At 40.5% G+C, this 22,976-nt stretch overlaps 1 protein-coding gene across 1 annotated transcript in view; it reads right to left on the reverse strand.

Moving 5' to 3' along the window:
• The window catches only part of NEK9 (NIMA related kinase 9), a 36,291-nt gene extending 14,067 nt beyond the window's left edge, over positions 1-22,224 (reverse strand). The window contains exons 1-16 of the mRNA XM_025869630.2: positions 21,852-22,224; positions 18,991-19,168; positions 17,191-17,246; positions 16,603-16,673; positions 15,140-15,245; positions 13,268-13,399; positions 11,600-11,710; positions 10,717-10,781; positions 8,309-8,359; positions 7,646-7,838; positions 5,616-5,760; positions 4,394-4,594; positions 4,157-4,203; positions 2,808-2,963; positions 1,037-1,145; positions 25-186 (exon numbers count right to left, since the gene is read on the reverse strand). Coding sequence (XP_025725415.1) covers positions 25-186; positions 1,037-1,145; positions 2,808-2,963; positions 4,157-4,203; positions 4,394-4,594; positions 5,616-5,760; positions 7,646-7,838; positions 8,309-8,359; positions 10,717-10,781; positions 11,600-11,710; positions 13,268-13,399; positions 15,140-15,245; positions 16,603-16,673; positions 17,191-17,246; positions 18,991-19,168; positions 21,852-22,070 — 2,002 coding nt within the window. The 5' untranslated portion in view covers positions 22,071-22,224. The remainder of the gene's footprint in view (positions 1-24; positions 187-1,036; positions 1,146-2,807; positions 2,964-4,156; positions 4,204-4,393; positions 4,595-5,615; positions 5,761-7,645; positions 7,839-8,308; positions 8,360-10,716; positions 10,782-11,599; positions 11,711-13,267; positions 13,400-15,139; positions 15,246-16,602; positions 16,674-17,190; positions 17,247-18,990; positions 19,169-21,851) is intronic.
• Positions 22,225-22,976: the final 752 nt, after the last annotated feature.

Here is a 22,976-nt window from a genome sequence, read left to right on the forward strand (position 1 = left end):
CTGAAATGGTGTGTACAGACTCACCATCAGTGGCAGCAATGGTAAACTCATCACCGCAGGAAACCCTGATCACTTGCTTCCCACCTAGGGGTCCTCCCAACAGGTTGATTCCTAGACGCTTCTTATAATTCCCAACGCCCAGCTGTCCACACTTGTTGCAGCCAAAGGTCAGCAGCCGGCCTCGCTCTAAGAGAGAATAAAAACAAATAACCAGGCACAAATGGGGCATGGAACAGAGGGAAAATGCAGCCAAAGTAGAGTTCCACGGACTAGCTTCTGGTTGTTAAGAGTATACAAATAGAAAGCTAGCCACACAATCTTGCACCTAGGGCAGCTAGGGTATCTAAATCTATGACCAATTTGACTCAGAAAGTGACCCAATATCATATTTTCTAATACTGTATTTTATTGTTATTTTATTTACTTATTTTAAGATTTTGTCAGAGGGAGAGAACAAGCAGGGGGTATAGCAGGCAGAGGGAGAAGCAGGCTCCCTTCTCAGCAGGGAGCCCGATGTGGGACTTGATCCCAGGACCCTGGGATCATGACCTGAGCCCAAGGCAGACGCTTACCGACTGAGCCACCCAGTCGTCCCTCTAATACTGTATTTTAAATGTGGAAAATGGGTACTACCTAACCTAGTAAACTCATAAGTGGTACTAATTAAAAGCAGTAGTTGTCTGGAATTATGGGCATGGCATTCTCATTAAGGGGTGTAGTGACTGTGCATTTATAATGATTACCCAAAAAAACATTTACTTGAATGCCTAATTTGTTAATGAGATAATACTGGATGCTGGGGGAAAACAGGAGAATGTATATATTAAGAAGAGCTAATACTTGCGGCACCTGGCTAATTCAGTCAGTGGACCATGCAACTCTTGGTCTCAGGGTTGTGGGTTCAAGCCCCACATTGGGTATGGAGATTACTTAAAAATAAAATCTTAAGAAAAAAAGAAAAAGGAAGAGCTAACACTTGAGAGAATAAAAAGCATGAGCTACTGAGGCCTGTGTATAAAGCTGTAAATCAACTCACCATCAATAGCAGCTGTGTGAGTCTTGCCTGGGGCAATTGTACGGATCTTATAAAAGGACAGTTGTTTGGCCAAGGTAAAGGAAGTTGTGTAGGGAACTTCATGGTATGCCTGGAACAAGGTAAAACACAAAGCAAAGACTCATGAGGTAAAAATGAAGGGGTAGTACGCTGACAATGTTGTCATGATGACCAAAAGGGCTTTTAAGCAAATTTGTTATTAAGAAGGGGGTGCCAGCTTGCTTTACATCCAATAGAATACGACGAAATAAGCTCAGTATGTAATTGGAGAATTTAATTAGTGTATGAGGCCAGACTTTCTGACAACAAAAGTTTTAGATACCTAATCTAAGAGGATACAAAACATGAACTCTGTATGGCAGAAGTATCTACATGAGGATAAAGCCATTGACATTTGTCTTGGTTATAGATACTGCATACCTAACAAAGGCGGGGCAAAGAAGTAAAATCCTGAGGACTCTTCTCCAGCCCATAATGCAACCAGTTTACTGTGATCTTAATTTTATCTACAAGGCAGTGTTCTCAACATGTTAAAACCCATGTTCCCTTTAGATTAGCATTAAAAAATTCCTCTCATGTAAGTTTAAAATTTCACAACAAACCCAATGTTATAATAAAAACCCAAAGCAAGTAATGGTAATTCTAAATATGCCTTTTCAAACTATGGAGACACTCTTCCCAGACTTGCTCCAAATTTGTATTCTCCCAGTTGAGAATCATTACTTCAGAGATTGCTTAAAAATTCTTTTTTTAAAAGATTTTATTTATTTATGAGAGAATGAGAGAGACAGACAGGAGACAGACAGACAGAGTGGGAGAAGGAGCAGAGGGAGAGGGACAAGCCCGACTCGGTGCTCTATCTCAGAACCCTGAGGATCATGACCTAAGCTGAAACCAATAGTCAGATGCTTAACGACTGAGCCACCCAAGCACCCCACTTGAAAATTCTTACTCACTGAGTCAGGAAACTTTTGTTTCTCTTTTTATTTTAAGTAGGCAAAATGCCCAATGTGGGGCTTAAACTCATGACTCTGAGATCAAGAGTCGCATGCTCCACCAACTGAGCCAGCCAGGCGCCCTTGGAAACTTTTCTCTCTTAATTTGATTCTTTAGAACATGACAAAAACTCATCATGTTAACGTAAAGAGGAAACGAAGACTTAGTATCAGCAGTGAATTTCATGACATCCTTGAAGGAAGTGAATGGTAATTACATTCACTAAGCCTGTACAGGATCAGTGATTTGGGAGCAATAAATCTAAAAAAACTCTCCAGGGAGGTGATGCATGAAAACATTTCTTTGAATGTTAATTTTCTTGTACCTACTTCAGTGACAGGGAAGAACCTGAATTCCATCACTTGGTTCTTTGTAATCAATTTATTTATTGAGGCATAATACACTATAAAATACTGTATAGCTTGAAAATTTTTCTGTATGCTTATAAATGTAAAACCACCACCCAGATCAAATTAGAGACCATTTCCATGATCCTAGGATCCCTTCTGTTAATACCCATACCCCTTTTCCCAGAAGTAACCACTACTTTGACTTCTGCCATCAAAAACTCCACATAACTGGAATCACATAGTGTGTACTCTTATGTGGCTGGCTTCTTTTGCTGAACATAATAATGTCTGTAAGATCTTTACTCTTAGGTCAAATTCCATGGTCACTAACCAACAGCATTCCCAAAGAAATTCCAACCTAAGAGAAGTTCTGACGGTGTGGTTAGGGCACCAAAGAGGGTACTTACTTCATGGTTGATGATTCCAGACATGCACTGATTCAGACCCAGCTTGTTAAACTCATTGAGTCCACAGGCCAGCACTTTGCCTGACTGGGTCAGCAGAAATGTCCCATCACAGCCACACTGAACTGCAACAATAATCAAGGCCTTGGGAACATCCACCTGCATGAAAAAAAAAAATCAGAAAAAAATAAAAATCCCCAAACATTACTTGTATTAGGAAAAAAACCCTTAAATTCTTTCAAAAGTGATGTCCTGCATTTAGGAGAACTGCCCACAGTAAAGACTGCTATATCCTCTTCAGATTTTTCCAGCAGCTTAAAGACTACGGTTTTCAACAAGGAGCTCAGGTTTGATAATAAAATAAAAGAAGGCAATTCCAAGTTGGCTAAACAGCCCTGTCAAAGTTTGTTTTAGAGTAGGTCCTACTTAGAAAGACTTTTCAGAAAACACTGGGAAAGGAGAAGCTTCAACCCATCGCTGATTTTACCCTCTGAGATGGTAGGCCCCACAACAGCTATAGAAGGAACTTAGTAGCCCTAAAGGGTCTTAGTCTGGTCATATTATAAGTGAGGTGACAGAGTACTGAGATAGCAGCCTGGACTTCCAATTGCTCCCATCCCTCTAAGCTAACTAAACAGGGCTGGGAATGGTAAGGGGACAGGATGAAAGTCTGTGAAACCAGAAAACTCAAACCTCAGTGTTTCTACTACAGCCACAGCCTCACAAATAATACAAGTTAACTTTTTAAACATAAACAAACATGGTTAACAGTGAATGGTATAGCTGATTACAGTCAACCTTCCGGTGGGCAGGCGAGCCAGATGACCACGCTCCTCCTGCAGCTGCTTTTAGCTCCTGTGCTAGCTCCTGTAGGGCTAGCTCCTGCAGGGCTCACAGTCATTAGATATTGTTTTATACAACATGACCCCTAAATACAAACAAACACATATTTCATCTGGTGTTCAACTGTGGAAATCAGAGGGGAAAATGGCTGCATTGGGTAAAGAGATAATATATTGCTTTCCAGTATCTTCCCAAGGAATTTTCTGGGCTGTTTTTAGCTGATCTGACTTTTTCATGGTACATGCCGGTTTCAGCTCTCATTCCTGAGTAAAATGTGACTCCGAAGTGTCCACAATGGCTGTATCCTCTTTCTCAACTATTTATGATTTAGTCAGATGACAAGGCCACATAGTGCTAAATCAGGAATCCTGGATTTTTAGTCTCCCAGATAGAAAATATTTCAGAAATAAACACCCTGACATGAGGAGTCAGAGAAAGAGGAGTCTGTGTTATTTCTGAAGTCTGTGTGACCTAGATAAGCTTTAGGAAGAAGTTGCTTCTGAATTTACCTTTTGTGGTGTATAATAATCCTCTTCTGAATCCAAACCCAGTCGTCCTGAGACATACATAAGAGAGAAAACCATTAAAATGAGGTCCTCCTTCCCAATGAAAATGTTCTGTAACATTCTCTTACTGAATCAACACTTCTCAAGTACAGGCTAGCACCATGATGTGTTTAGAGACATATAAGCTTGAAGTCAAGTTGGCTCCTGGGAATAAGCAGACAGAGACAAGGCTATACCTACCATATTCGCCACAGCCCCAAGAATAGACTTCTTTGTTTCGTGTCAAAACCACAACATGATTATCTCCACAGGAGGCCTGCTCCACTGGATTGTTCAGGAAGAAGTTCAGCTGCATGGGTTCTAATACTTCAGGCCCAGCAACCTTGTCTACCCCCATGCAGCCATAATAATCAGATCCAAAGGCATAGAGCTGACCCTCATCTGCAAAAGGAAGGAAGGCATAACCCATCAAAAGAATGACTTTGTCCAATCAGAAAGCTGGACAGGGATAGAATGAGACTATCCCAGCCAGGGATCTCATATGAAATGATTACGTCACAGAAATCCAAAGGATAGACTGTGCCAGTCTAGAGTTGTTTTTATTTGGGGGTCACGGGTACTATTATAACAATTTTTAAAAAGTGGTAGTACCATGTTGAAATTTTACTGGGGCCATCTCTATTTTCTAGGGAAAAGGAAAAGTAAGTAACAGCAAGACGAAAACTAAACTTTAGCACTGGGTATGTATGGAAGTGATGAATCACTGACTTCTACTCCTGAAACCAACACTGCACTGTATAGTAACTAACTAGAATTTAAATAAAAATTGAGGAAAAAAATGTAAACAGCTTAAAAAAAAACTAAACTTTAGCTTTTTTTTTTTTTAAAGGTTTTATTTATTTATTTGACAGAGAGAGCGTTCACAAGCAGGGGGAGAGGGAGGGGGAGAGGAGGGAGGGAGGGGGAGGGAGAGAGGGAGAGGGAGAGGGAGAGAGGGAGAGGGAGAGAGAGAGGGAGAGAGAGAGAGAGAGAGAGTGAGAGAGAGAGAGAGAGAGAGAGAGAGAGAGAGAGCGAGAGCGAGCACCAAGCAGGGAGCCTGATGCGGGACTCGATCCCAGAACCCTGGGATCATGACTTGAGCCAAAGGCAGGGGCTTAACCAACTGAGCCCAAACTTTAGCTCTTGATTCCTGATTTCCTATCTGATGAGGTGGTAACATTACTTTTCCCCCCAACTGGAACATACAACGTATTTCTCCTGATCCGACCTCTTCTCTGTTATCCACGTGCCTTTCCTTATCACCCACCCTAATACTATAGCAAATCGGGGATGCTGTTATTAATTCACTGTCTTTGGTTCTTCCAATACTGTCTTTTGCTATAAAATCCCAACTGAAATTGTACAGCATTAAGTACAAAACCCCACATTAAATGCACTGGGACGCTTTCTGTTGATGGCTTACCTGTCACACAGACAGTGAAATCATCACCACATGACACCTGACGGATAGCTTTGCCTTGCAACTTTTCCACATGCTTTGGCTGTCGGTAGGAGGCTTTGTCTCCATGGCCCAGCTGACCATGGAGTTTAGTACCCCCTTGCATGTTCTGTGAAATAAAGAGGTCTTGTGAAGTTTTAACTTTTCATGCCAAAAGCTAATCTTCAATATAACTTCTTATCAAAAAACCATAGGAAAAAATCAGCTGGAAATTTAGAAATGAAAAAAAAATCAGTAAGGAAATTCAACCTTTTAATGATAGGTAGTTTATACTACCCCTGCCAACAGGTAAAGATTTAAAAAGCATCCAGATTGATATCCATCAAGACTTAAAAGAACACATTCCCAATTCTTTCTCCTTCAAGTCTAAGGTGAACTTTTATATTTAATTATGGGTGTTGGTGAAAAAAAATTCTTCATGTAGTCTAATTTGACTGTTTTTTACAGGAGTATAGCCTCTTGGAAATCCTTACTAGAAGTTTTTCAAATTTTGGTCATAGTTTCCCTGAAATACAGAACAATTATAAAGAATGTGGCTGCATCAAAGAGGCTGCTATATAGCACTGAGAATAGGTCTAAATGATGTTTCAACAGTTTTATAGAGAAAAGTAATTCTTTTCATTCAAGAACTCAACTGTAAGTCCTTATATAAATGTTTTTTAAGGGACGGTAATTTCATTCCATCTGTGGCAGCCCCCCAGGGGCTAGTTCTTTAAGGGACAGGGTTTTAAGGAAGTAACAGTTAATGTTCTATAACAGAGGTCAAATCCTTCATTCATTCTTTCAATCTATCAATAACTGAGCGTCTACCCTGTCACACACTGGAGACAAAGCCTGTCCTTGTGGAGAAGTTATCTGAGACTACTGGAAAAAATGAGCTCTCTCAGGAAGAAAAGGAAGAGTGAGAAGAACTGAGAGCCTAACACAAGGCTGGGTAAAGGAAAAGCATCCTGAAACAAGTGAGAAGGCACAAAGAAGAGAAAAGCCAAGAGAAGATGCTCTCATTGGAAGCCAAAGGTTCAAGGAGGGAGAGATCAACTATGTCAAATGCCGCCAGGAAGTCAAGAAAGTAAGAACAACATAGTATCTGTGTTTTTTTAACCAACTGAGCCACCCAGGCACCCAGTATCTGTGTTTTTTTAAAGATTTTATTTATTTATTTGAGAGAGAGAGTGCACAAGTTGGGCGGGGCAGAGGGAGAGGGAAAAGCAGATTCCCCACAGGGAGCCTGACATGGGGCTTGATCCCAGGACCCTGCAATCATGACCTGAGCTGAAGGAAGACGCTTAATCGACTGAGCCACCCAGGTGCCCCAAAGTATCTGTTTTATGTTTATAATTTATAGGTCATTTTATTAAGAGTAGTTTCAATCAAGTGGCAGGAATGGAAGCTGCATTGTAGGTGAATGAGGAGTGAGTGGGAGATAAGAAAAGAGATAACAAATACAGGCAATTTGTTCCAGAAGCTGAGAGACAGGGTGAAATCTAGAAGGGAACAAAGGAAAATTCTACTGAAGCTATGCCTAGCTATCTTCAATCACTGGTACAGGTCTTAGAATTTCCCTATGTGGTACACTGCTTCATTTGTCTATAAAATTATTTCACAGATACTAGTTGCTCTGAAATTCACGGTAATAGAACAGAGTAATTAAGTGACTTTCTGAAATCACCCAGCTCTGAAATCACTCAGTAAATGAGAGTCCAGTCTCCCAAGTCCAAACCTAGGGCTCTTTTCATTCTTTCTTTCCTTCTTTCTCTCTTTCATTCATTCATTCAAAAAACATTTACAAATGACCTAATATGTACCAGGTACTGGGGAAAGATACTCAGTGAACTAAACAGACAAAATCCCTGCTCTCATAAGAGCTTACATTCCATCACCCCATGCTGCCATTCCTGCAGCACATGTTCAACTAACAAAATACTTAAGACAGCCTCGGCCCAGTAAACAATTAGGCTTATATCACTGTTCTAAGGTACTTAGTTTTCACTTACCACCCAGGTGTACAGTTCCTTCTCCACTGTGACCACAGCAAAGTGAGTATTCCCTGCACACACCTGCCGGGCACTACAGCCACTCTTGATGACATCCAGTTTCTGGGGAGTGGATTTTCCACCACCCCAAACATAGACTTCACTGGTTCGTGATGTTACCACAGCAATGGGTGCTTCAGTCACAGTGCTTGACCTGTCAACAACCCCCAGAACAAAGGCACATTTAACATAAAAAACTGTATCAAAGAAAAATGCTTCCAGTCTGTTCCCAGAGAAGAACTGCCAATTATGGTATGAGAAAGTATGTTCTTTCTTGACAACTTATTTCAACCCTCTGTCATAGAGGCCTTGCAATTCCTGCCTCCAGGCTTCATCACAGCTCAGCCAGATCAGATTCCAGTCTGGTCCATAACACCTACACTTTTCAACTTCTCAACATTCATCATGGTAATGACGTTCACTTCAGCATGAGGATGAAATTATAGCCTTCTGTTTTCTCAGAAATGATTATCTGACATTTATGAATATCAGATAATTATGTTGGCTTCTCAAACGATGCCAAAGGCTACTTACTGGGATCAAACAATGCATGCACCAAAGAAAGAAAGACCCCCTGATGGTAATTTAAGAGATATCACTTTTTACGAGTTTCCTAGGCATTACCTTGGTCTTTTTGTAGGTGCATTAAGCAGTGTGACTTTTTCCTCCATCTCTCTACCAAAAGAAAAGCAAAGATACATGAGTGAAAGAATAGGTTCTTACATTGTACTAGTGTCTCTTTAATACATTTCACAGATTTAATCCTCTATAAACCATATGCCTCCTGCAACATGACAATACTTTTGGAGAAGTAACTCAATACAATTCAAACAGTTATACGGGCCTGGCTTTGAACAAATCATTAGATATGACGGGGCCAGCAGTTTGGGGCCATATGTTTTCTTTCACCAAGAAACATTCCAAGCTGGAACAGAGAACCTAGAGAACCTCTGTTGCACATTTTAAATACCTGCTGATCTCTCCATCCAGGCTGCCCACTGACTTCCCAACTCACCATCTCTAAACCTCAGCTCATTCTCTTTCTCGCATACAGCTTTTCTTTCTGACTCTCCTATTTCTGCAACTGGCACTTCCCATTCTCCCGGTGGACTAAGCTTAAAACCTCAGTTACCTTTGACTCAGCTGTCTCCCTCTCTTCGATATTTCAGTCCTATAGATTCTGCCTATACATCGCCCTTCATATTAACCTCTCCTCTCCCAGCCTGCCACCATGTTAGCTCTAGGCAGCTTTGCTTCCCACCCGATTGCAGCAGCACGGCCTAATAGGTCTGACTCAGCCCACTGCCAACCCACTTTATCAGTCCTATACTGATCTAACACTGAGATTGGTTTGCTAAATGAGTCTTCCTTAGGCATGCCCCTTACCACATGAACTTCCCTCTCATAAACACCCACTACTGGACCATAGCTTGAATTAAGCACAGATCCCTTTGTCTAGCATTGAGGATTCTTGCCTATCTTTCCAGCCTTCTTTCCTCCTACTTATTCCCCATATTCTAGCCCAGGGTACTCGTTCTGTCTAAAACACTTACAGCTGAATTCCTGAGGTGGCACTTAGGCATCAGTAGTTTTTGAAAGCTCTTGAGGTGTCGCTATTGAGAGCCCCTGGTCTAGAACCCCCAACCTAGTGAAGTAGGACTTAGTGTTTCCTGAATACTTCCCACAGTTTGCTATGTCTGTGCCTTATCTAGAAAGCTCTCTGTCTTCTGTTTTTCCATCAAGTACAAAGTTCTAATGAAATACTGTGTATAAATTATAATTATCTCAATAAAAATTGCATTAAAAATTATCAATGGAAATATTTGAAAAGAAGTTAAAATAGTGATTATACTGTTGGGAAATAAGCCAGATAAAAAAGTTAAATATGCTTAACCAGTAGCAAAGGGCGATACTGCTAGAATATGTGCCGACCATAAGTGGAAGGTCACAGTGCCGTTTCTGGAGTATTACATGTAATTCTAGGCATTAAAACATTGGCTAGACCTTAACTGGAGAAGAATCAGAAAAGATCAATTAAATGACACAACAAAATAAAGGTACTGGCCAAACGACAATGATTAGGGAATTAAGTATATACTTAATGTATCTAAGGGCAAGACTTGAAAAAAGAGCAGAGCAAAGATTTGAATATTGGGAAGATACAGAAACAAAGAACTGGTAGGGGAGGAAGAAGGTCAGTAAGACAAAAACAGTGTAACAGGATGAGAATAATAAAGGGGTTGGCTCAGTCGGAGGAGAATGCCACTCTTGATCTCAGGGTCATGAGTTCGAACCCCATAATGGGTGTAGAGATTACTTAAAAAAAAGAATAACAAAGAATACATCTTCCTTTAAGTTTGGGTTTGAAGCCTCCTATAGGACGTGAGGGATAAAGGACCTCCTTCCTATCTCTGAGACCTCTAACACAGAAAAAATCTCAGGAAGTAACATGTCAACAACCATGCAAGCTTGATTTCTGAAGTAGACTCCTCCAACTGCAACATACCATCTAAACGAATGCACTGAAAAACAAAGGCCCACTTTAAATCCATACTACTATCTGACAATCGCTGAGCATCTTGTGCCAAGCCCTGGGCTGAGCACTTTATATGCATTCCCTCCTTTAATCCTTACCCTACCTGACTTTATAGAGGAGAAAACTAAAAGAACAGAGATGTTGAATAACTTGACAAACAAAATAATAGAACTCATACAAACCTAAGGATGTCTGAGTCCAGAGCCCTCCTCTCTTAATTACTACATTCTAATGCCCTAACTCTAGATTAAAACTCACAGATGAGGGGAGTGCAGGGCTCTAGGCTCTCATCAGTATAAATTCAGAACAAGACAGCACAGGCTAAGGAGGTGGAAGTCAGGAGCTCCTCTCCAGTAGCAAAAGCAGAGATGTTGGTAGAAAATGGCACCAGAGCAGCCAAGTCAGGAAATACTGCCCTCTCTCATGGTCTTCTCATCAGGCCTTTAACAATCAACCAACCACAGAAAGACAAAGAGTGGACTTCTCTGTACTTTACCTCCTGCGTTTCTTGAGAAGGGGGCGATCCAGAAGTTCATCTGCTGTGGGTCTCTGCTCAGGATCCTAAAGAGTACAAACTGGGTTAGTTTTAATTTAAAGGAAAAGGGCAAAATGGGATCTAAAGAGGCATTTTACTTCCTCTTAAAAGGCTGTATGCTAATTACTCAAAGATCACTGTATATTATCCTTTTGTTTCAAAAACAGTTTCTTATGTCACATTCCATGTTTGATGCATATCATTTCGTTGTCAACACGTGTACATGAACGGACAGTGCACCTTCCTTACTTGTTCAGTTACGGCACTGCCTCTCAAACTGCAATATATATGGCACATAAGAATCTCCCAGAGTGCTTGTTATAAAGATTTCTGGGCTTTATCTACAGAGATTCTAATCCAGTTGGTCCAGGGTGGGACTCAGGAATCTTCATTTTTTTATTTGTAAAACTCTTCCATCCCTAGCAATTCTAATACCTATGGTTCAAGAACCATATTTTGAATAATACCAATCTAGAGCTACACTACTATATACACAGAACTATATATATTCTGCATGCTAGAAACTCTTCTAAATTATCTGATTATAATTTTGTAAAATCAATCTACGAAAATTAATCTTGATCATAAAAAACGGAGCACCTTGATTTCACAAATCAATAAAGTAAGAATAAAGCATAATAAAGCTCAAGGATTTGTTGTCTGAAACAAATACCTATCATGAATTGCCAGTGCCTATTCTTCTGGGTACAGCCAGCCACAAACATACCCTACCCTGGGGAAGTGAATGTGGCTTTGTGCAGGTTCATCTAGGCATACCATACTCCCAACACTGTGGTGGGAAGGGAAAACCCTAAACTGAAATCAACACGTAAGTCACACTTACCTGGTCAAGGCACGCGTGGACCATTTGAATCAGTTCCAAAGAGTACTGGCTAGAATCAACCTCCATGGCCCGGATTCCTTGTACAATCTTCACACACAAGTTGAGTGGATTCTATGACAAAATGGTTATTCTTGGTTATATAAAGATTATAACCTACTAGTAGGGGTTCTGAAATGTCTGTTTATTTTTTAAAGAAATGGCAATAGTTCTGCATTAGGTCTGATTTCTTTTATAACTATTAGTATGCATCAGCAAGAAATGGCTAGGGATACACTGTTGCTATCAGACTGAATGAAGCCAAACGGCCAACAAGGAGATATGACTATGGGGCCAATAGGATAATACTCAGAGTACATTATAATCTGACCTTTCAACTGAATCCCCCACAAAAAGGGAAACAAGATTAGCCATGCTTCCTGGCTTTAAGTACCTCCTTTGCCAAGTAATCTGCCTCCCAATTTATATACCCTAAAAATGGTTATGCAGGGGATACTCTGCTGCAACAGATAAGGCAGTAAATAATAAGATGACAATGCCAATAATATTATAATAATAATACCATTAACTCCTTTATTGAGAAACCACAGTGTGCTAGGTAGGAACCCTTGCAAACCCCCTGTGAGGAGGTTATTATGATTACCAATTCAGAGATATAAAGTAACTTGCCCAAGCTACACAGATAGTAAAAAATGGCATCATAACTCCAACCAAAGTCTGTCTTGACTCTAATACTCATTTTCCTTCCACTATATTATTTAGAATAATTAGATGATATACCAGAATAAACTTTAGAATTTAGAAAAATAAATAGGTCTCACGAAAGGCCAATGAATTTGCATTATCTTACATTTGCATTTTTCATATACATTAGCACAGTATCTCTATGAGAAAGATATATATTTTTTCCTTGTTATAGATAATGAAATAGAGTATCAAAGAAATTCTGAAACAATTTGCTTAAGTTCTCACACATGGTTTGTAGAGGACATTGGATGTGAATCCACTTTTGCTACTCAGTTTGGTCCATGGATTAGCAGCATCAGTATCATGTGGAAGCTTGTTAGAAATGCAGAATATTGGGACCCACTCCAGACCTACTAAAAAATAGTCTGCATTTTAACAAGGTGCCCAGGTGATTTCCTATGTGTATGAAAGTTGGAGAAGCACTGCTTTACACTGGGCTTTACTTAGGAAGAAAAAAAACACACTAAAAGGATTTGTTGTCCATTACAATAACAACCTCTAATATAAGAGTCAGTGTATAATTTTTTATAAAAAGATCAAAACACTTTAATGAGTACTACATAATTTGCCTTAGCTTTAAAAAAAAAAATGATGTAGCTGAAGCATAAGAAATGAAATGGCTTATCCAAACGGCAGCATCACATAGTGGATCCTAGAGCCAATTTCAAAATTATAGTCAACAAACTCAAGTACAATGCTCAATGCACTTGAGTAAGATTATTTTAGTAGGGAACTGAAGTTAAAGATAAATTTGGTATATAGCATTTTAATAATATGCTACACAAAGCCACTGCCTGAATACTTTGTTTTTTTGCCTACAGCTGATTTCTGATGAAGAAATCAGAAACTCAGGGATAAAGGAATTTGATTTTCTCAACCAAGTTATACCATTTGCAAGGACAAGGTGGGGATAATACAACTTACTGTAGCATCAAATGTTCTCTTTAATGTCAGCAGTTCAAAAATCACACAGCCTACTGCCCATATATCAGACTTGAAATTGTATTTTACTCCTTGGCAGAGCTCTGGAGACATGTAATATGGAGTTCCCACAAGCTGAACAACAAAGAACACAATCAAAGAATAACTTCATTTCTGAGGTGACTCTATTAATACTTCAACAACTAAAATAAATTTCTCACAAACTAGTGTTAACAACTATAAAATGTTCATCAGCATATCCAAAAAGCTTTTTATGAGATGATGCCACTATGGGGAGAAATCTTTTATCTTATCAAATTTCTTGGAAGAATTATAAAGGGTAAAGGCACTGTGGTAATTTGGGGAGGCACAACAGTGATTCCTAGATCACAAAGGCTTTAGGTCCACTGAAGACTTCATACAGATGAAGACATACTTAGTAAAAGTTCACCAATGGAAAAAAAACAAAAAACAAAAAAACTGGCACGGGGGAGATGATAAGTAAATAAAGGGGTCAAAAGTTCTAACTGAAGTGCATAGTACTGAAACTCTGTAAATGGCTGTTTGACCTCTGTAACAGTAACACAACTAGGGAAATTTCTTTCAAATTTGAAAAGGATCTTCTGCCTTGAGGAATGAGTTTGGAAATCAAATGTCCTGAATGGAGGTTGTGCCTCTCCCCAGATGAGATGATGAGTACCCTAGAAGTTCTAATAAAACTGATAGCCATCTTTAACCAGCAAAGCAAAGCAATTTTTAGATGGACTGTATGGCATTTATAAATTTTCATATCATTCCTTCTTTACATTTAACTGGCTAAAAAGTCAAGTCTTGGTTTTACACCAGATTATACTTGATGAGAAAAATCCATATAAGGACATGATTACTTCCTCAGAAGCTCAATATGGCACCATCGTACAAGCAGACTGAGTTCCTGAAGCAGACATTAGCATGTCTCTAAACTGCTTACAGGCATATCTTGACATTATCAAAAAATATCAACAGGACAGAATTAATTTTATTAACTTACATTTTCAAGTTCTTTCAAGGACAGAGCACTGTGAAACCAGAAGAGTAATAATTGGGCTTTATAATTCCTAAAAGGATGAAATCACTGTCCTTAAAGATCAACTTACATCTACTCTTTACCAATGGTCTTTCTTAGGATCAGGTGAGAAAGAAGCCCTGCAGCTGGGACGGCATATGATATTAACCCCAGATTGTTCTCTGTGCATCAGCCTTTATTTGTAGTATAGGGCTTCCGAACCAGAAAAATTCAGAGGAAACACAAAAAGAGATGTCCAACATCCTAAGCTCAAATACTAAATAAGAGATAAACTGAAATCTCCTAAAGATCCGCCAGAAAAAACGGTAGAGCATTTTCCTGTTTTTATTTTTTTTATTATTTTTTTGTTAAAGATTTTTATTTATTTATTTGAGGGATACTGAGAGAGAGCAAGAGAGAGAGAGAGAGAGAGAGAGAGAACAAACAGGGAGGAGGGGCAGAGGGAGAGGGAGAAGCAGACTCCCCACCGAGCAGGGAGTCACTTGGTCCCAGACCAGGACCCAATCTGAAGGCAGACACCCAACTGACTGAGCCACCCAAGCACCCCCTTTTCCTGTTTAGAAAGTGTTGAAAAGGGCTGTGAGGTCAGAGCTGTGATGTGGACAATGACTCCTAAAAGAACATCTGAGCATGTAAATGCCTATTAGTAAGCACAGGAAAAAGACTCCTGAAGACCTGCTTTATAAGTATGGAGAACTTGCAAGGACTACTGAGAAAAGTGTGTGAAATTTGGAGTGGTGTACAGTTATATCTCATAGTACTGGAAAGGAAAAGAAAAAAAACTTAAGACAAGGGCAACACATACTTACCGTCTCAGCCATGGAATACTCAGAATTAAGTTTCTTGGCTAGGCCATAATCTCCAAGTTTTATTAGGTTTGCCTTGGTCAGAAAAATATTTAATGTCTTTATATCTCTGGAAAAAAAGATACTGTATATTAAACTCCTACAGACAATTGTTTTGTTTCATCCCTGACTCCGCCCAGAATTAGTACAGAATAAAATGAGTGGTTACCACTGCTCACACTGTTATGGGATCCCAAACGAAGGTCACCACTCTCCCATGTACTTTAATATTGAAAAGGGGATTTGGGGGAGTGGAGGCAGAGAATTAACTTCGTTCTCCAGGGCTTCTTAGCACAAGCATGTCTCCCGTACCACTGAGGATGTTAGGCAAAATTGAGAGGGCCAGATGGAAAACACAGCCCCACGTAATCCTATAATTCCTGTAAGGTGCACTGCCTCTTCAATTACCATTTATGCCCTGAATTGGTTGGTGTTAATGCTTCAAATCTGTTAAGGCAAGTGAAGAGGCTGCACATCCCAGCAGCAACATGACTAGGCTGTGTAGCTCACCTAAGTAAAACCACTGGCTATTTTTCTAAAGATGAGCTGGTCCTAAGTAACACAAATAAACTGTGCCTGGTTCACACTCTGGCTTCCTTAAAATGTGAAAAAAAAACAGAATGCTCCTTGTAACTTTTGAAAAGAAAATAATATGCAACTGTAGTAGCCATTCAATAGCTATTGAGAAGCACATGTTAACTGAATAAACAAACCAACAAAAAAAGAAATACTGGTGAATCAACATTAATCTCTAGCAATTATCAATGACTCACTTAAGGGTATAATGTGGAAATGTTCTAATAGCTCTTTCCTATACTAGAAATGAATAGAAAGCTGTTTTTCCCCAAAGATCTGGTAAAATCGTACAAAATAGCTTTTTATCTAAATTAAGACTCAATTATATAATTAAAAATACTTGCCAATTATTATTGCTCATAGAAAACATTTACCGTGAATTGCAACCAATCTAATACCACTTCTCTTAGTGGCTTCTAGACTTTACTGATGAATTAATGAATTGAACTCTAAAATATCTCTTAAAGAAGTAACTGAGCAGTACTTGGCTACTGAGACTCTTCCTAGATCACAAACATAATTTAACTTCAGGAAGTGAAGGTAACACCCCTCATTACTCACTCTTTCCTTCCTAAATTATATTAACGGAAAAGCCTTGACTGCTTAACCAAAAAAATAATAGCGCTGATGGGAGGTACCCAAGGTGGGGGTTAGATTGGTGGGGAGGAATCCATCCTGTATTTTTTTTTTTTTTTTTTTTAAGTAGGCCCCACACATACCCAGTGTGGAGCCCAATGCGGGGCTTGAACTCATGACCCTGAGATCAAGACCTGAGCTGAAATCAAGAGTTGAACGCTTAACCGACTGAGCCACCCAGGTGCCCCTCCATCCCATATTCTTTCACTCATTACCTATGAAGGATTCCAGCTTTATGGATACAGCTCACTGCTGAAACAATCTGAAATAGGTACCACACCACCATCTACAGAAAAAAAAATTGTATTTGGACTGGAAACAAAAAAATTCCACTTATATAAAGACACACACTAAAACAAACAAAACAAAGGAAGCTACAACCAGAGGTTATGATTCAACATGACCTGACATCTCTTGCTTGGAGGTTGAGTAGGCAAAGAAAAGTGGTAGGGGTAAAAATAAAAAGCAGATCATCATAAAACAGTTCCAATGCCATTATAAAATACAGTATGGTGAAGCAGAGTTGTGGAAAGAAATCCAAGAATGCAAAGGTATAGAAAACTGGGCATACCAGTATGCAGTAATAGAACCGGGAAAGAAAGCCCATAGAGAATCATGATGTGGAGGTAAAGCGTTTAGGAAGCAGCTATAGACAGCTTCCTTGTTAGAGGTTTCCTTTCTCATGAATAGGAACCAGAACTTGGAAGGAAAAAACACTCTTCATTGTTGGAAGAGTAAATACAGGCCTAGAATGCAAGAATCACAATACAATTCTAGCTTCCTTCCACAGAAGCATGAATTACCTCTTCCTCAAACAACTTGTCCTTCTGACGAAGGATTTTGTCATACAGGTTCCCTCCTGCAATTAAACAAGACAGGTGTGAACTGCTTCATAAAGATCAAAGCTTGGCTCCTGTAGCTACTAGGGTTTTAACAGGTTTTAACTGCTTCCCCAAAGGAATCCCCTTCTCCTCTCTTGGCTCTTTATAAAACTCTCCCCATCCCTCGAGGACTGTATCCAAAGTCGTCTTCAAAGATTCCCCTCCCTAACAAATGAGGTTCAATGCAAAAATGGGAAGTATGACATTTTTAGAAAAGAAGAATAAAGGCCATTCCTATATTATCCCAATTAGCAAAATACTTTGAATGTCTTCAAAAATCAGAAGATTTTCCTTTCTAGAACTCCTTTTAAAAGAATCTGCAATATTTTTGTAACAACTCTCCGGTGTGACTACTAGAACATTTGGGCTATACCTATGATGCAATGTTTTGTACGTACAGGGGTATCTCATCAACAACTTCCTTTTTTTACTACTTCACACTGAAAAGGTTTCCCATAATTTAGGGGACACCCTAGACTGTTTCCAATCATTACTCCTTCTACTAACTCCTTTCTGCAGAATAAGTCTGAACGTGCTTCTCCCTTTCCTTTATCAAGTAACAGACTGCAAATGATCACCATTCATTTCACTTCCTACCTAAAACTGTAACTCACACCTTAGTCCTGGCTCAGTTTCACAGCTTCTTTTCCTCTGCAATTTAGTAACTCAGTGTTTCAACAAATTTACCATTTGTTCTAGTCCCTCCTAACCACAAAGGAAGTTAACTGCTTGAGGCTTCTGCTACTTCAGAAATCTCTAATATAATCTTGTACATTGAGGGTTGATCAGAACCAGCAACAATCATGGTACACAAGAGACAAGACAAAAAGTTAGAAGTCTAAGAGCTTTCTCTTAGAGATTTAAGTGAAGGATATGCTGGGACTTCTTTAGCATGTAGCTTAAGAAAGGGCTTTGAGGGTTCTCCTATGTAATAAGGATAACAGCTAGTATAGTATGTATTGAAGATTTGCTACACACACCAAGTACTATGCTAGGGGGTTTACATCTTCATTTAACACAACAACCCTAGGAGACAGGTACTGTTTTTAATAAACTCATATTAAGATGAGGAAGCTGAGGCACAGAGGTTTCTTGTGCAAAGTTACAGAGTTAAGAAGTAGTAGAGCTTGGGATATGGGCTTAGAGTATATTCCTAGCAACTGAGCTAATACTGCTATCTTACAAGCAAAATGGTCCAAAGAAGTCAGAGACCAGATAAATTAAGGCCATGCTTTACTATGTGTCATTTTCATTCAGCTATGATCTTTAAACCACTTTTCAATTGGATAGCTTTGGCTGAGTCAATATAAGTATCACTTGTAAGATTTCATTAAATATTACATCAAGCAGTGCCAAGCCACACTATGTCTCTAGCGCCTAATTAGATGTCTAACATTAATGCCTAACTAAAGTCAATTCATATGAAAAAACCTTGAAAAGTGAATGTAAAAATCAACTGAAAAAATAATTTGAAGATGGAACTGTAAGCATTAAGAGAGAATTTGAGTGTGCAGGGGAAAATCCCTCCCCTTAGTTTGTAAATCACTTCAAAATTCTCCAAGAACTATTCTCTTAAACTATATGAACTATTTCTCTTAAACTCTAGAAATCCATTTAAAGTTTTTAATCAACGTATATGCCTCTTATTTTCTTCTCCCCTTCAAGGTAAGTATAAGCACAACAACGTCTTGCCAGAGGAGGTCCCACTGAATTCTACCTTACCATTACAATATTCCAGCTCAATCAGCAGAGTGGTATTGTCCATGAAGTGATTGTAGTAGGCAATAATATTGTCATGCTGCAGCAGAGCCAGAATAACAATCTCATTCAAGGCATCACGACGTTCCTTCTCCGACAGTCGGGTCAAATCAACTTCCTTCCACACAACCAATGAGTCATCCTACAACACAGTAACAGAGGTATTGTGCTTTTCTCTAGCCTGGCAGAGAATGAATCCACACCTTGATCTGTAAGCCTAGAAAGAAAACTTCCTAGATGGGCAGAGACTGACTCCTTTTATTTTTTCCTTTAAAGAAGACGGGAACAGGGGCGGCTGGGTGGCTCAGTCAGTTAAGCGTCTGCCTTCAGCTCGGGTCAGGATCCCAGGGTCCTGGGATCGAGCCCCGTGCCGGGCTCCCTGCTCGGCAGGGAGTCTGCTTCTCCCTCTCCCTCTGTGCTCTCTCTCTCTCTCTCTCTCAGGTAGGTAACTAAAAGCTTTAAAAAATTAAAAAAAAAAAGATGGGAACAGAATTTAAAGGTTCTTCATACAATTGAGCATTATAATTTACTACAGGACTGGGGAAAGTGAAGCACTAAGATGCTGTTACATTGTTGTTACAGTTAATTTAATGATGTCAATTCCAGGTAAAAATACCAGCTAGAGGTAGCTCTCAAAAGATTCTATTGACAGACATCATGACAAACTGCTAGTCATGATAAACATTATAGTAGGGCTAGAATACTGGAGAACTGGAGAGAGTAGTTATCTAGAGCTGACCACAGTTTCTTGTAAAATGGAAATATTAAACTTACCTCTAATTTTATTTTTTTTTAAATGTTTTATTTATTTATTCATGAGAGTCAGAGAGAGAGGCAGAGGCAGAGGGAGAAGCAGCCTCCCCAACTAGCAGTGAGCCCGATGTGGGACTCGATCCCAGAACCCTGGGATCACGACCCAAGCCGAAGACAGACGCTTAACCGACTGAGCCACCTAGGCGCCCCTTACCTCTAATTTTATAAATTTAGATTTCTCTAGTGATTTCTGTTTATGCTTTCTAGATAGGAATAAGTCATGCCTAAGGGCTCAGAGTTCACTTGTAAGTGAACTCACCTGCCCTATTTTGCAACTCTGTATCTCCTATAACTTTTACATGTCACGGGTTTTCCTCTAGCCACAACAATTTATCTGCAGCTCCCAATATTCACTCTCTTTTATAACACCCAAATTCTTTACTGATACTGCTCTCCAACCCAGGGGCATCCCCACCTAAATCACTCTCCCTATCCTTTAGAATGATTCTGCCAGGCCTTTTAAAACTTTTTGGGGGGATATCCTGATAAACCTTCTACTGTGCATTTATTCAGTGCAAACATTCCTTCATTTTCAGAACTCATACACTGATATGATATTTGTGTATCCTTTCTCATTTATATACACATACAACTTAAATGTTATTTTCTTACTAACAGGGTTAACTTGTCTTCCCAGTGAAATATAACCTTCCGGAGGGAAAGGGCTGCTTCTAATCAAACCTTTGTAAATTCACAAACCTAATAAACACTTGGTGATAATGGATAATGCTATGCCAATTTTGGGAAGTGTAATCAAATTTAACATAAACCAACTTCAGTAATCAAGTTCAACATGATGGAAAGGCATGGGCGAGGAGATGTGAAACTCTGTTCTAGCCCAAGATCTACTTCTAATTTAAGTGTCAAGCGACTTAAATATACTGTCTTAGTTTCTTTAATTATAAAACAGAAATAGCAATGCTCATCTCTTTTTCATACTATGAGTACAAATAAGAAAAACAGATACTAACAATAACCCTAAAATCATACATTAATGTTGCCTTAAGATAAAAAAACACTTGAAGATTTTTCCTTGCAACCCCCCCACCTCCAACTTTTAGCCTTAGAAATATGCTAGCTTGGAACACACCCCAGAACTGCAGATGGATCACTTATGGATGAATCATCATCATCCAAAGTCTTCAAGTTTAAGACTTTAGGGATCAAATCCAACTGATGGTTAGTTTTTGGAAGTAGAGTCACCACTACAGGGTTTCAGATCAGTGTTATGTTCTGAACTTGGGGGGTTAGTGATCCAAGAATCTCTCCAAAGGATCTGTATATATGCAACAGGGGATGGGGGAGGGAGGGATTATGTTTACATCAGGTTTTCAAAGGAGTCCTTCCTTGCCTCCCGCCAACCCAAGTTAAGAAACAGTGGCTTAGAATATATCAAAAAGGTATTTCCCATGCATAAACCCTGCCGGATAAACACTGATGAAGAAAGCAACGACGAGCCCAATGATCTTCTAGAAAAATCTCCAATTAAGTGTTCATACCTGAATTTAAAGATAACGGCAAAGACTGCGGAGTTGCCACTGACGTGGGAATTTTGAAGCTATGCCCCTCCTCTCCACCCCGACATTGGAGAGCTACACACGAGAGGAAGTAAGTTTTGACAAAACTTCACATTCGTATGCCACTTTAATTTACAGTTTGCAAAGTACCTTCGTTCGAGTCTCAAAATGAAACTTAAAAAATAAAGATTACTTTTAGGGTAATTATCATTAACCCCAATTTACAGATGGGGAAACTAAAGCTCAGAGAAGGCTCAATGCCTTGCTCAGTTCCCCGGGTTCGACAGAAACGACCAGTCAGTAACACCAGTGATCTAACAATTCCCAGTGCAGGTGAGCTGGAAGAACGGAGAAGACCCTGAGACATACACCCTGCGGCCACGCAAACCTAAGTGAGGCCGAGGCGCAAGCCGCAGGCAAAGCCGGGACCGGGTTGGGTCTGGGAAGCGGGGCGGCGAACGAGGGGCTGGGGCGGCCGGAGCCAGGGGCCGCTACCTCTGTGCGGCGGTACAGCGTGGCCTCTCCGAAAGCGCCGCGGCCCAGGATGCGGATGGGGATGTAGTGCAGCTCCTCCTGCTCCGCCGCGCCGCCGCCGGCTCGCGGCCCCGGGCCGGCGCTGGGCCCCGGGCCCGAGTCCCCGCTACCCCCGGACTCGCTCCCAAAGTCCGAGTTGATGGAATCGCAGTGTCGCTCGTACTCGCCCAGCACCGACATGATGGCGGCTGCGGGACCGGCCTGCGTGTCCCCAGCGGCGCTGGGCGCACTACGCCTCTCTCACTTCAGACGCCGGCCCGCGGCTCCGTCAGCTCCGCAACCCCGCGAGGCTCCATGGTGGCTCCTTCCCCCTGACCCGGAAACAGTTCCTGGTGCTTCCGGCCCGGCGGGCTTTCCTCCGCCTTCGCTGGTCCACTTGCTTAGTTTCGCGGCCCCGGCTTCCCTGCCTCCGGGCGGGCGGCGCATGACGGCCGCTAGGGGTGCACGGCATGGAACCGAAGGTCTCTGGCCGCGGCAGGGGAGTCGCCGACCGGTCTGTAGACCCCGTCCCCGATCCCTGGCCAGGTTCCAAATAGCTTTGAGGTCCGGAGGTCGCGCAGTCGCATCTTGGCGCCAGCCCTATCTAAAGGGCGGTGATTCCACGTTGGACAGTGCTCTTTGTTTAGTGAGATATTGAAGGTACTATAGTAAGCGGAAATACTTGCCTCCTGTCATCTCAGTGGGCCGTTATTGCTCCCAGAACCACCCTAGGTTCCTCTTCTGTACAACTCCAAAAACATTTTAAGTCAATTTTCCTGACACTCATTTTCCAGATTTGACATTTTCCTTTCGTATATCTTTCCAAATCTTTGACCGTCTCATCTCAGGCAACATTCTTTGAGTACTAGGTGCCAGTGTATTTGAGGGTGGGAAAGCTACAATAAGACTCTCCTTACCAGCAAGTCACTAAGAGAATTGTAATACAGTGAAAAAAACCTGTTCCATCAGCTACTGACCTTGGGCAACTTTACATCTCCAAGCTTCTTTTTAAATCTGTAAAGCTGTAGGAATATGACCAACGTCACAGAGATAACAGCTAACTTTTATTAAGTGTTATGTTCCTGACACTATGCTAAAGGTTTTTCC

The sequence above is a fragment of the Callorhinus ursinus genome, unplaced genomic scaffold (assembly GCF_003265705.2).
Source record: "Callorhinus ursinus isolate GAN/ISIS: 27379988/994484 unplaced genomic scaffold, GSC_fseal_2.0 scaffold8, whole genome shotgun sequence".
In the NCBI taxonomy this organism is placed as follows: Eukaryota; Metazoa; Chordata; class Mammalia; order Carnivora; family Otariidae; genus Callorhinus; species Callorhinus ursinus.